The sequence below is a fragment of the Aulostomus chinensis genome, chromosome 10 (assembly GCF_037954235.1).
Source record: "Aulostomus chinensis isolate RoL2024-O1b breed Wild chromosome 10, RoL_Achi_v1.0, whole genome shotgun sequence".
In the NCBI taxonomy this organism is placed as follows: domain Eukaryota; kingdom Metazoa; phylum Chordata; class Actinopteri; order Syngnathiformes; family Aulostomidae; genus Aulostomus; species Aulostomus chinensis.
In genome coordinates, this window is record NC_141329.1 from 24,429,959 (window position 1) to 24,445,017 (window position 15,059).

A 15,059-nucleotide genomic window follows, 5' to 3' on the forward strand; every position below is an offset into this window, starting at 1 on the left:
TAATCAAGGACAAATCGTTCCTGCTCTCATCCTAAATGGCACAAATCAGTTACCTTGAGCCACGCGTTTGATGGAATTCGGTGTTGACATGGATGTAGGATACTCCGTGTTTACTGTAATTTATGGATTTAGAAAAAATGTACTCCATAGTGTTAAAAAACTCCCTTAGAGTTACAGTGTGTATTGATTTTCATACAATGCGTTCAACATTTTAAGATGTATAATAATGTTTAGCAGCGCAGTTATCTAGTATTCGTAATGTGGTACCTGTTCATCTGGTGGACTCTTTGAAAGAAGAGCTCAGTTAGAAAGGTTCGAGGTCATAATTCCTACCAAAATACATATTTGGCTTCTTTTATGTGTTACACTAACTAACTTCAATGTGGATAAATAACTTGTCAAACCAAAGAGTTTGCTTTTAGTTTTTTTTCACTGGAGTTTTGTGACACTTAAAACAATTCCATTCCACGGTTTTACAGCTGCAACAGAGTCACACTCACGACCAGACAATGGAGCCAAAGGTGCTCCGCTGTGGCTTTAAATCCTGCATTCGTATTAGAAAATGGTTCCAAATGTACAGATTAATAAGATAAAGCTTCGACAATATTTGATTATTTTTAGATTCCCAATTCCACCGATGTCTGCATTTATCCACCCCCCCCCCCCCCAACTTAGTCGCAGTAACAAACCCTTCAACGCTCGTGTGCACTCACAGGACAGTTTCTGCATAAATGTGCAGCGTGGTTGAGACACACAGGAGAATAACTCTTGATTTTATCATCTTTCTCTTGCCTGACAAATGCACAAAGCTTCAGCATCAGTCGTGAGCATCATTCACAGTCGACATGTCTCAGACCCCAGCCCCGCTCCCCGCCCCTCTAACCCCTCCCTCCCTTGTATTTGAAGCAGTTCTGGCTCAGTCGTTGTAGCTCATTGAATTATGAGCTAATTGTCAGGTGAAATCGTTATTGATTGAGCGTTGCACAGCAGCTATTATACTGTACTGTACTGTAGCTGGTCACAAACTGGTGATTTGAAAGCTGCGGGCTGTAAAGATAAAGAACATCGTGTGGGCGGGAGGTGGAAATGTTTGCACATGTACACGCACATATGCTGCTCTTTCTCACACATACACGCACGCGCAGTTTAACACACACACACACACACACACACACACACACACACACACACACACACACACACACAGGGTATTTCCAGTGTTACATCTTTGCTGCAGATTCCATGCCCTGGAGAGCTGTGGGATCACTGTGCTGTGCTGCTGTTGAGCCACTGTCTTGTCCTTGCTATCTAGGTCATCGGTGCCCTCCAAAGATATCTTATCCCATCTGCAGTGCAGTCAATACTGTTGACAGAACTCCGAACCGCCTCAGATTAGAAGTTGCCTCATTAACTTTGTTCCTTTGCCTAAAAGATTAACCTCAGAGGAGAGATATCCCCAGCCTTCATAAATGAATTGGACAAATTTGTGATATGTTTAATCTGATGTGGGGCCCTAGAAAATGAGAGGAGGGGGGTCGAATAAATCTTTGGCAGAGAATGGGGGGGGGTGGTAAGAACAGAGCAGAACATGAATGTTTAGACACAGGGCTCTGCACTGATCCTGAGCACGGCAACCAGTGGTGTTTCAGATTGTTTTCCATTTGCATGATAATATGAACATGGATTGAAACACACACACACACACACACACACACACACACACACACACACACACCAGCGTTATTACATACAGCATGAGTGTTTCTGCAGCCCAGATTACCTCAGTGACTATCCAGGGTTTACTCCATGCCCCAAAATGAATGAAAATTCTCCCCATTAGCACACAGGTTACATAAGCCTGGTGTAAAGGTATATCCAGCTGCACTGAGGCTGTAAGCCGATTACAGATGGAACTAACACAATTACTCCTCTGTAATGCAATTGACACAAATTGGATTGTGAAATAAGCAACCGGACTGTCATGTGGATTCTCTAAAGATGTAGCGCTTCTGTACAGGATGATGCCGGAGAAGCTTTAATAAATCGTTCAACTGCCATGCCGAGCTCATGTCAGTGCATCGCAGCACACACACCTTTAATGAGACATAAATGCACATTCTGTCTGTGAATGTGTGTTATGCTTGTACGTTTTTTTAATCTCAGCATTGTAATGAACGGTATATATGTGTAACTCAAGCTATTCCGGGGCCTTTTACAGTGATCAGTTTGCTATTAGTGCTGTTTGTGCAAAGCTGTGATGTGTGCCAGGCAACTGCCATCAGTACAAACTGTCACACTCTGCAGCAGACACTTGAAATTGTAATTCATGTGTACGTGTGTGTGTGTGTGTGTGTGTGTGTGTGTGTGTGTGTGTGTGTGTGTGTGTGTGGCACTTAGGTGCGCCTAATGTAGCAGTGATTTGCTGAGCAGGCAGCAGCACTGCAACGATTTATTCCAAGTATTTAGATGTTATGTGCAGCATTCAATCACACCTCAGCAGACACACATAAAGTATATGGCACATCTTCTGGATGATAGCGTTGCTGGTGGTACAGAGGGGGAATTTTCAGAGGCACATTCTGACTAAACGGTGAATTGCTTCTTTCCCCTCAATCATAAACCCACATACACGCCAGGACATGGAGTTACAGGGGTGGGGAGTCTCTGTGGGTGAGGCTGTTGTAGGGCCATCTCAGTTTCCAGTTTAATTTTTTGTTCTTCCTAAGGAGTTAAGATCTATAAAGTGATCGATAAATCTCTTTAAATGGCTCTGCATCTTGGCTGCATGTGATTTAACACCCCACCTCTTCTGCTGCCTGCTCTCTGTTCAACACGCTGACAGAGCTCAGGCTTCTAATTTAATTGCCGTGGAAGTGTGATACAGACCTTTACATTTGATATATATCCAAATTGGCTCAAGATCTGCTGTAAGGTTCTGATCCAGAGCCACAAGATGATTCCTGATATAGAAAATGTGTCACCTGTGATCTACAGTAGAGAACAGAGCGTCCTTAGGTGTGGGATTCTTCCTCTCACGCAGTATTGATTGAAGGAAAGATGATCTGAGGAGGCCATTAAGAGGATTGGGGGGGGGGGGGTGGTTGGGGGGCTGTGATGAACACCTCTCTCATCATTATGCCACATACAGCACTGCCTACAGCATCAGCCTCACAAGCAGATGCACACACCCAGGCAGCCCGGACTCTAAAATAGGATTAGTCTAGAATTTATAGTGGGAGTCTGATCAGTCTACTGCTCTAAGATTCTTATTTGTGCCCAGTTGCTTTCACCATGTTGTTGGGGTAGCTCTGCACCAGTGCACACATGGCTGCACACTGCTGATGGGTGGGGCTCTGTCACAACAATCGCAAGGAGACACAGTAATGTAAGACAGCAACACGCACGACATTCCGTCTCTCTATCTTCACAGTCCAGATGTTTAGACTGAGGGATGCCTCATACAGAGCTACTCACTGCTGCTGTAAACACCGTCTTTTTCCTCTTCCTGCATGTCCTGCAGTCTGGAACAGACTTGCACTTGAGGCTCATCCGACCAAGCTAGATAAAAGCTGCTCAACTCCAGCAGAGAGCTTAATTAAAATGGGGCTGCCATTGCGGAGTGACACCTTTTATAAGCTCCTAACAGCTCTCTGCTTGCTGTTACTGCCAATCCAATTATAGACCAAAACAATAAAATAGACACAGAGGGAGTGTCAGCAAATAGGTTGATGTGGAAAAAAAATAGGAAGAAGATATTAAAACTTACATGAAAATCAACAGCACAGTGGACTACAGAACTAGGCTGCAGGGGTGTCATTTTCACCAGAGATGGCCATGTAAGTAACCCAGCTGTGTGTGTGTGTGTGTGTGTGTGTGTGTGTGTGTGTGTGTGTGTGTGTGTGTGTGTGTGTGTGTGGAATACACATCCAGTCTTAAGGGAATTTAGCCGCGGACTCAGTTCAACAGCATCCTGGGGATTATCTTTCTCTGTGGAAGGTCACTACATCAATGTCATTAGGCCAGAGCCCACATGATGCAAGAATCACACACATGTGCATGCACGCACACACCATGCAGGAACACACACACGGTACAGTCAAACAGATTATATTCTACCGGCTTGGTAAAGGTAGTCCTCTGGTCAGTCACAGCTGAAGTTGTGACAGTATCACTTTACTTTGTCAGAAAACCCTGGGGGGAGTGGGAGGGTGAGGGTGTGTGTGTGTGTGGGGGGGGGGGGGGGGGGGGTGTTATACGCATTAGATATAACACTGCAGGTGTGAGGGAGTGATGAGGAAGATGAAAAGTGGAATATAATAAGATACTGAAATATTGAAGTGGTTGTAGTATGTAAAGGATATGGAGTTATTTCACTCATAAAGGGAACATCAAGCAATTACATCAGTGTCTTTAATTTCCCCTTCAGTGGGCTCAGCAGGTAAACATGACAGTGAGGTCTGAATGGGAGCCCAGTTGTTAGGTAGCTCATAACCAGGAGTAAATGAGAGTCCCGTGTTTCTAACCCACTTCTAATGTGTTAGACAGTGACATGTCTGCCCGGGTCCCCCGAGACAAATAAGACCAGCAGAGTTACATTTATATCCTGGATAAAATAGGAACTAACAATGTTTACAGAACATTACTCTTGATAAAACAAGATGAGGGAAGAGTAGCTTGTTTTCGTATGTTTTTTTTTTTTTTCAAATCTTACAGTACAGCAGTTCAGCTTTACCCAACATGTTTACACAGCCTCTCTCTAGTGTAGCACTACTGTAGCAGCTTCCATGCTATCTTAGGCATGTTAAGATAGCTTGTAAGCTTTTCTTTTCGAGAGAGAGAGACTAACAGGCGATATTTTCCTGCCTGCTTGAGTGCACTCCGTCTTCTCTTCTTTTCTCTTTACTTCCCTTACCCATTGCAGGAAGCAGACCCACCTGCTCCATCATGATGCCTCACTACCTCTGTCTGCTCTGTCTCTGTGCTGGAATTGGCTGGAAATCAATCCCGCCCTCATCTACACTACACCCACCCACCCCCACCCCACTCCTTCTTCTTCTCCTTCCTTCATGTCTCACTCCCCCTTTCGGCTGTTGAGTGTCCATTCTGGACTGGGCACAAACATCAGCACAACATCATGCCTTATCAGAGCAGGCACAAAGACCCATGGGCACATTGTTCGTCAGTATCAGCCAGCTCCAGTTTCAGCATCTGCCAAGCTACCGCAACTACATTCATGACCATAAACAAGGCAGCAGAATGAAAACTGGCCCCCAAAATGATTTTGGTGGAGGAATATATATCCTTAATTTTAGTTAGTGCCTGTTAATGACAGAGTCCTGTGAGAATGGAGGAGATAGATAAAAGTGTACGCCACGTCTTTATTTATCATACAAATGGATTCCATTTTAGACACAATTAAGTGATTAGAAAGCTGTCGCTCTCTGCTCCCTCTCTCCTCTTTGTCCTTACTTGTCTTTTTCTTTGCTTTTCAGCATATTACTGTAATGAAGCCATTACTTCTTCAAGTGAATTTTAATGAGTTTTTAACTAACATGTTAATGAGCTATACATTACCATAAAGCATGGATTAGGCCAAATCGAAGTGTGTATGTGTGTGCCGCTATTATTAAGGGCTGTAGAGGAAAAGGTTCATTAAGAGTTAATTATATTGTTTCTCAGGAGCAGCATTTTTCCTGGATTGGCCAGCAGAATCATCCACTGTGGTCTCACTGTCATTACTGTGCTACCCAGGGGCTTGTTTGGCCAAATTAGGGTTGCTGCTTGAAAAATGAGCTTTGAACAGAGCTGCTGTTTGAATAAGAATGTTTGTTTAGGCTCAGATCAGAGGAAGAATCACATTATGAGGTGTGGTTATAGACTGTGTCAAACAAGTGGATATGAAAAGTGAAGCCAGTGCTGAAGAGCGTAAATAATGTCTTCTTTCTAATGACTAGCAATGGCAAAATATTCCGGTTCAAAGCTGCAGGTATAAGCTTGGCGTGTGAATTTTTTTTTCCTGCATTCTCCACCCCTTTTTCAGTGTACTGGTGTTTTTGTAAAGTCCCCTTTGATACCTGAAGCAACGACCTCTGTGCTAGCACGGTAGTACCAACCTACATGTTGAAAATGGCGACACTGTAGGTCACAACCACAAAATAGGCATGTACGGGCAACTACGAAAAACAGTTTTCTACATTGAACACGGATTCCTCCCGATGTTATTTTTACAAGGGCACCACCGCTGCATGGGGGACTTAGCTCTGCTTGTGTCAATTAGGATTGGCTCGAATACAAGGAATTTCGAAGGTGGTTTCTGAAATTGTCGAGCCAGATGTTTCATGTGGAAGTGCGTCAGACTATCAGCAAGTCTGAGAAATTACCTGAGTGGGTCTTTTGTCCGTCGCTCATGTCAAGTTTTCTTCAGTGCGCATGTTGATTTAGCACATTTTAATGGCAAATACCTGAAAAGCAGAAAAAGCGTTAAGGTGTGGCTGCTTTGTTTTTAAGTCGCTACCATGACAACACTGAACCATTATAGAGAAACTCTACCACAGCTTCACTCTCTCATCCAAATTTCATCCAGTTCCCATAAATAAAGACAGCAATGTCCAAAATGCCCCAAATTCAAGGCTTCGGCAGCCATGTCCACCTTTTTCTCCCAGTCAAGAGTTTGATTAAGGGCTCTCCAGATATTCACAGTTAGCCCCCTCTATTGAGCATCTTCATTCTCTTCACCAGTTTCTCAGTTTGACCTTGATCCAGCATCCTATCATCATTCCCTGTTGTGTTGTATATTGCCTCGCCTCTTTTTTTCCACCCACTTGTATTCTCACTAAAGCACACATGCCTTCCTTCTTCTCTTCCCTCTAAGGTTCTATTAAAGATGCACATTTCATATGATATCACCGGCTGTGATTTCACTCTTAGTATCACTGTCGGCCATATAATTCTCTTTACCTTGACTCTTTTCCATATTTCCCGCATCTTATCTCTGAAAGTGACAGTGTTATTTACTATCCCTTAGCTTGGGATTTGTAGATAGGTAGAAGGATGTTGGAGATCATATCAGCCATGGCCATGGTCGACGGAGGATGCATATGGCTTCATCTGCAGAAGCTCATCTGCAGTCAGTGCAGAGTACTGACAAGCTTCTGAAAATGAGTGGTTGTGGTGATGGGGAGGGGTGGCGACACATGGGACAGTGCTGTGGAATTGGGGAAATAATGATGAACTGAGAAGATTGAAGAGGAAGAAAGACAGAGTGACCCCTGACTGTGGTAGGAGAGAGTAAGACAGACAGAGAAATGGTGATGAGTTGCGCTAATGATGAGAGTCTCGACTCAGTTCTCCGAGGAGATACAGCCTTGGGCACAGCCAGACGGCCATATTTTTGCAGCTGTTTCTCTGGTCTGACCTGCAACCCCTCAGAGGAGGAATATAGGGATATTTGGGAACCTGCTGTTTGCCTTCCTGCTGAGGGGGTAATTTCTGCATCTGGATGGGGTCCAAAGGTCAGCGCTGGCCAGTGGGAGGGCAAATGAATGTGAAGGAAAACCCTGCGTCCCGACAAATGGAGCACATCTTTGCTAGCAATGCATTATCCTTCTCCTGCCTTCAGCATCAGCAGTAGTACAAAACATCATTGACAGCACATAGAGTGGCTCTGGTATGTTTTGTCAAGTGACATATATATTGTCTCTCTTCTCTAAGGGTAGAATTGAAAATGGCGGTATTGTAATAGCACTCTGCAGGATGAAGCGCAAAAAGCACTCGAATGAAATTATATTATAGCTTGGAGCTACCTCTTTACAGCTCTCCCAGGTTGTGTGTGTGTGTGTGTGTGTGTGTGTGTGTGTGTGTGTGTGTGTGTGTGTGTGTGTGTGTGTGTGTGTGTTTGTGTGTGTGTGTGTGCATGGTTTATTTTCTAATCATAGTGGGTAGAAGGTGGCAGGCCTGGATGCCGGGCTATGGCCCTGGGCTTCTTGCAGTTGTAATCTCTCTCTGTTTCTTAGCCCCCTGACCCAAGAGAATATCTATGATACTGCGGAGGGTCTTTTTCTGCGGTAGATAGGGAGGAAAATAATTTGAAAAAACATACATAAACATTCACATTTGCAGTCTTTCAAAAAGGATATCAAGCCCCGCAGCTTTTAAGAACGCTTCACATACCAGATTTGTGTGTATAGGATTTTGTGTAAGTGGGGAATGTCTATCAGAGTGATGTTAATGTCAAATCCGTTGAGGAAAAACAGGCTTCTGACATCAGTCTGTGGTGTTGTGGCAGCAAGTGCAACCTTTGCGAACCAAAGCCAGGTACGCTCCTGTAGGTGAATGTGTTTGTCAGCACTTATCTCAGTATGCAGGCTGGACACTTCAGTCAAGGCTGCCCACTAATCTTACTGACAAGCAGTGTCACCCTCCGGTGAGTAATATCTTAGGTGGGGAAAGAGGGCACACTACACAAAATATCTCTCCTCATGCTGTCCTTGCCTTGCTACCTCTGGGCTGCGATGTTGTCATGAGTGTGTGTGTCACCCCAAGTCGTTTTTTTTTTTTTCCCCCCCTGCATTTAGGCTTAAAGAACACACACATAGGTAGACCTCCGTAATGGTTCCTGGCATAGGCCTCCCCCTGCTAATGTAGGACAATCTGGTTTGCAAAGTAACTGAGTGGGTGTCTCCTTTGGGTTTTTATTTTGGCAAAGACCTCAAACTCTCAACCCCTTGGCTGTTTCACACCACACAAGTTGCAACCTGATTCCTTCTCCTTCAAGTTCAAGGTGTTGATACGGTGCCAAGTGAAAGAGCTGCAAATTTGCCATGCTTTGCCCCCCTGCCTGGTGCTCCACCATTCAAATCAACCCGCCTCCTCTGATATTTAGAGATAAATAAATAAATAAATGAAACAAAAACGACAAAGGCAGATTCATATTTTTTTCCCGATATCGGTTCTTGTTAGCCTGCAGCTAGATTGACAGATGCGGCACTTGCCAACAGAGGGGTGTAAATGTAAAAATATCTAAATATTAATAAGCGAGACAGCAAGAGTTTGGGGCCTGCTGGAACTCCATGGGAGGTGAGATGTTTTCAGTGGAAGAGGAGCTGAGTGTTTCGTAGGGAGAGAAATGCAATTACTTTACATCTGTTGGTTGATTCAAGTCTGAATGCCTGTGGGGCCCAGAGTCAGAGTTCAGCTTCTAATATCTTACGCACAGGCTCATGTAGTGATATCAGATGTACCTCACAAAGGTCAACAGCATTATTCTAATACAGACGCCTTTGTTGCCTCAGACAAACTGCAGTTCTACCCGAGGATGTGCCTGCATGCACCCATATGTTTATATCGTAATGAAGCGTGTGTGCGTGCGTGCGTGTGTGTTGGAGGTGACCTCGATGGCATTGTAGCTAGCTGTAGATGGTGCACTAAAGTATATTTGGATTGACCCCTCCCCTAGTTTACTTAGTAAATGTATCAGCTCAGAGTTGTCTTTGTATAAGCAAGCCCTGAACTAACACACAGCTTATAATCTCTTCATCAGTGTTGTGTCATCTGTTTGTTTGCTTGTACCTGTTTGTAACCTTGTGTTTGTCCTGTCCTCAACAAGTGTGTGTACACTGTTTGTTAGACTGTGTGTGTACTCATTATTTTAAATCTTTGTTTTTTGTTTTTTTTGTTTTGTATTTCCTTCTCTCCATATATGTAGTTAATTTTACAGTGATTACAGGGTTCTGATGCTTTTGCGCCGACGTTCTGTGCAGTATTACGGTAGATTACAAAGCATTGCACAATGATTCACCTAATGTGTGTTTCTTTTGTTCATGGGCTTTGTTTCAAAGGAAAATGATTCTAACAAAATCCCATGGGTGCTATCAGCACTGAATGGAAGGGAGCAATTAAATACAACACAATCTTGAAAACAACAGGCTGTGTATGGTCCAAAGCAGGCTGATTTTAAACAGCAGGACTTCTGTTTGTAATGCAAATACAGAGAGTGCAGTGGCAGTGGCAGTTTTGCCCACCCTGCCCAGCGGGTCTGCCACTCTGGAGCGGGCTAATTACCTTAACTCATTAGATTGGAGGGCAGCCCTGCATGAGAAAATGAAAACCTACATCTACCTCTTCTATATCCTCTGCCATTACCACTGTGCGGAGGTTTCATTTGAATTCATGTCACACAGATGTCCCCCTCTGTACCCCCGTGCATCTCTAGGATAATTGGGTTGAAAGCTTCCTCTTTTCCTCCGCCCTGCTTCTCCTTGGTCTAAATAAATAAATAAGAAGACAATATCTGTGCGGCTTTCAAAAGAGAGGGGAAGAAGAGTGAATGAAGAGATGAGAGACGCCTGGGACCAGTTATCCCCTCTTATAATCCCAGCCCTCCCCACCATTGTCTCCTTTGCCACATGAAATTTACATAAGGACCTGTGGCTGCCCTTAATTTAGCCCTTCTCAAGCATCTTCAAACATCCTCCAACAAGTTCGGGATTTTTATTCATCTGAGGAATCTTGTCCCTCGCTGCAGCTTGGTCGGACACAGCTGACTGTAAAATTACTATGAGCTATGGTGCATAACTTAAGTCTCCCCCTACTGGATTTGGAAGGCGTGACAACAACAAATGAGTGTAGGATGACCTTGTCGTGTCAGACAGTGTAAGCTCAGGTCTTTAGCTGGTGCAGAATTGGTTTTGTGTCATTTGTGATCAGAGAGCAGCTGTTGCTAATTTGCTAACTAGCTCGCTAACTTTCCACACTTACAGCCTCACAAAGTCCCCGGGCCCACGCACAGAAATAGTTTCATACACAGAACATTTCCATAGTTACCAGACATGAGTTCATTATAACAGGTAGAGTAAGATCAGTAGCCACATGTGCAACATTTATAGTCTCAGCTACTCTTGTTTCCCCTTCAGCTCTTGCAAAACATTTATGGGTCATGTAAAACACATGACTACAGGTGTGCTAGCAAGGAAATGTCTCCATGGACACAATATCAATTTTAAAAAAATCTGCATATTTTAAAATGCATAAATATTTACATGGTAGCAAGAAGCTTCTTGAACATTGTCTGAACTAATTTTGGAAGGGCCTGCATGCACATTTACACATTAAAGTTAAACACTGTAATTTGAAGTTCTGTTCCACTGAGTAGAAATGTTTTAATCCAATGAAGATAAATACAGAGGACCAGAGTAAGCTCCTCATAGCGTAAGGTGGTGTGGATAGAAGCTTTATTTCCCACTGTTAGTTTACCGCAGTATGTTTGCATATGTATATGCATTTGTGTGCTCATGCATGTGGTTGTGTTTGACAGCACCCCTCCTTGCCTAGTAATGAGCTGGTGGTGTGTGTTTCACTGAACACTATTTCGGGCGAGAGGCTATCGGTGTGATGAAAGGCCTACCTGAGGGTGATTAAATACAAGCCAATAGTTGTTCATCAGACAACCCACTGTTTTAAGCACAAATCTGTGCGTGTGTGTGTGTGTGTGTGTGTGTGTGTGTGTGTGTGTGTGTGTGTGTGCGTGCGTATGTGTGTGTACACGCCAGCAAAGTGAGGCAGTGTACCCCCCTGTGAGCCCTCACATGTGAATGACACCAAGCTTCGGGGCATTCTGTCTGTGTTTGTTCTGCTACCTCCACAGGGACCTTCATTACCTCCAATTAGCTTTCACTTGTGCTTGCCTAGTCAGATGAAGCTACTCATCCCATTTAAATAGCCAGGATGAGTGTTGCATAAATCCAAGCGATGTTGTCATATCAATGTGTTGATTGGCACATTAAATGTTTTAATTGAGCTTTAGAATGTACCCTTTTTTTGATTGTTTCCTCTTTTCTCCCTCAGTGCTGCGAGATGACTTCAGACAAAACCCGACAGACGTGGTGGTGGCTGCAGGCGAGCCAGCAATCCTTGAGTGTGTTCCTCCCAGAGGCCATCCCGAACCTACCATCTACTGGAAGAAAGACAAAGTTCGAATCGATGACAAGGACGACAGAATCACAGTGAGTACTGTTACAGTCTGTTTTGATAGCTGGACTGAGTGGGTGTCGTGAACGCTTCACTGTCTTTTTTTTTTTGTTTTTTTTTTATCTCTGGGCAAGTTTCTTCCACACAGCTACAACCCTGAGATGTAGTGATCAGTCAAAAGAAAAAGGGAAGAATGTTGAGAGGGTGTATCTGGCTTTTCTTCTTTTAGATTCGAGGGGGGAAGCTAATGATCTCCAATACAAGAAAGAGTGACGCTGGCATGTACATCTGTGTGGGTACCAACATGGTGGGAGAAAGGGACAGCGAGACGGCACAAGTCACAGTGTTTGGTAAGTTTTCTTTTTCTTCATTTCTCTTTAAAAATGTGTTTTCTCCTCTGTGTTGTTGCAGGGGCACCTCCAATTATGTTATCACAGTGCATAATTTCCAATCTGGGAAATGTTTCTACCATTGTTGAGCTTGAAACTGAAAGGAAAATAAAGAGGAAAAAAGAAACAAGAGAGTTACAATAAGAACCCCAATATTTACAATGAGTATTCGGACTGTCTACTCACCGTAAGACATGGTCTGTTCCTCTGTGTCCATCCTGCAGAGAGACCAACTTTCCTACGGAGGCCGATTAACCAGGTGGTCCTAGAAGAGGAGATGGTGGAGTTCCGCTGCCAGGTACAAGGAGACCCCCAACCCAACGTACGCTGGAGGAAAGATGACATTGATGTTCCTCGTGGGAGGTATGCAACCTATAAACCTGTAATTCTCAAAGTTATTATTCAGAGCGTCAAAAAAAAAAACAGTTTTCAGTTTGTCTGTAGCTCTTTAGAGCTGCTGAACTGCAATGGTGACTGAAGCTGAGTTTACAACTAATAAAACTCTGCCTGCTTTCACCTGGGCTGGATGCCAGGGGGGCATTTACACCCATGCACGGATAGCTATGGGCGCCATGTGCAGTCTGTACCCTTGTGTGCTGACAAGTGTGCTGGGGAGGTGAATAACAACTGCACATGTGTTTGGAGGTACATTTATCAGTGACTGAATATCGACTACACTCACAGAGCAGGCTGCAGTTTGCAATCCCCGGCTGTCTGCGTCCTTTTTGAAGAGTAAGATCAGCCTAAGTGTGATGTAATTTACATCACATGGACCCCCGCGGACACGAAAGATGTGATACAAGCTTTGGTGTGTACACAAGACACATCACACATCCTGCATAAAAGGGCTGCACCCCTGTGTTCTCCAGACAAAAGCTCCCACTGCCATAACAGGAGCCGATAGTGTCTGATGTCAAGAGAGATAGAGATCTTGAAGTAGACAATTAAAAGTGAGTGACGGATAGGTGTGCAGAGCCTCTGACAGGCAGACCAGTAGAAGAAGAGCAAAAATCTGGCGTGTTTCAGGGCAGACAGGGAGAGACAGAATGACAGGAGATTCAAAGAGACCGAGTATCAGCTGACGTGACCCTCAAGTGTCTGTGTACAGGTGCAGCTGTTCAGGTGAAATCTTGGCACAGACACATCAGAAACCTGGAAGATAATCACTCCCTCCTGTGCACGTTTAACCCTCGTTCTGACTCCATACCCTCACTGACATGAGACATGCAGTCACTCACCCTGGAAATAACATAGGCTGATGTAAGAAAAAGCAAGAAATGCCTGTAATTTAGCAAGGCACGCTTACACCATCGCCAGCTATGGTCTCCCTGATATCCCGTAAAAGCTAGTGATCATATAATGATACTACTGTTCTTGTTTCGGTCCTGTGTGTGTCAACCTGTTGCTTCATTGTGAGTCACCAGACTAGTAATTACTGTAGGAGCAGTGTCATTCTCAGGAGCGGACTTCAAAGAGACCACCGTTCTGTCCCCCAGCCGGCGGGCTAGCCACACGCTGCTTGGATCGCCTCCTGAAACATACACTCAGTAGAAGTGACATGTCTCAAGGCTAGCTGCAGAGCCGAGCGTGGGCGGCTTGTTTGTGTCTGATAAGGATTTGGTTCACTGGGCAGTGGGACACGAGCACTGTGCCAAAGCAAACACATAAAAGTATTTACTGGAGTCTTCAGGGAGTTGGCTCGGGAAATTAGTTTATAGAGGAGGAGAGTTCCATGTGCTTCTGTTCTTTGTAACATCCTTTTGAAGTTTAGCCCTATTTGGTTAGAGGGAAAAAAAAATAAATTAACACATTAAAAGATTAAACTTTTGTTATCCTCACTATGTTTAATTTCTTCGTGCTTTTAAGCTGTTTGTGTATTGTTCCAAAACAAGACGCCTCATTGGAAGTGACAATATTTCCCTGCTTTGTCTAATTTTCATTCCAACTCTGCACAAGACTGGGTTTGTCTCGGCATGACGGAAGAATTGTTTAAAATCCCGTAATGTAAGAATAACAGTTTGATAACTGTCAAGTGCTCTGAAGAAGAAACAAAAAGGGCTACCGCAGCACAGCTATTGTGTCATTACACTTTGAGTCGTAGCTGTAGTGCTCCTCACCACAGGAATGAATGACAACTGAAGATCAAATGCTTCTATGTGCAGTGAGTAGGGGTCTTTGTTTGCTCTCTGTTTGAAAAGGTTACACTGTCCGTATTATTTTGATAAGCTGTCGACAGAGAGACTGAGTGCGATCGCTCCCTTTGCCCATCAGAATATTTCAACCTGTCTTTCCTGCTCCCTCTGCACACGCTGTGCACGAGTGTGTCTTTCTGTGTGTAACATTCATACTGGGAGGAAGGAAAGCTGGAGCCTCAGCTGAGTAAACAGGTCTTTAATATGCTCAGTGGCTCCAGCAGCCTCCCAGGCAAACATACGCACACACACACACACACACACACACACACACACACACACACACACACTGGCACATAGACATTGCCCATGCCAGGATGGCACTAGCTACCGTCTCCTTGGGATAGAGCAGGAGATGGAGACAACACAAGAGTGGTTTTAATTAGTGGACAAAAACAATGGTGCTGCTCGTGTGTGTGTGTGTGTGTGTGTGTGTGTGTGTGTGTGTTTACTGCGTGTGGATGAAATGAAATAATCAAGTAATTTTACCCAAACAATTGTAATGAGAAATCCT

The 15,059-nt window shown here is 44.1% G+C and overlaps 1 protein-coding gene across 6 annotated transcripts in view; it reads left to right on the plus strand.

The window, feature by feature from the left end:
- robo2 (roundabout, axon guidance receptor, homolog 2 (Drosophila)) overlaps positions 1–15,059 on the plus strand; it is a 298,999-nt gene that overhangs the window by 229,469 nt on the left and 54,471 nt on the right. For all 6 annotated transcript variants that reach the window (XM_086216565.1, XM_086216563.1, XM_086216568.1 and 3 more), the window contains 3 exons: positions 11,842–11,999; positions 12,194–12,314; positions 12,578–12,716. In XM_086216565.1, the coding sequence (XP_086072691.1) occupies positions 11,842–11,999; positions 12,194–12,314; positions 12,578–12,716 (418 nt within the window). The remainder of the gene's footprint in view (positions 1–11,841; positions 12,000–12,193; positions 12,315–12,577; positions 12,717–15,059) is intronic.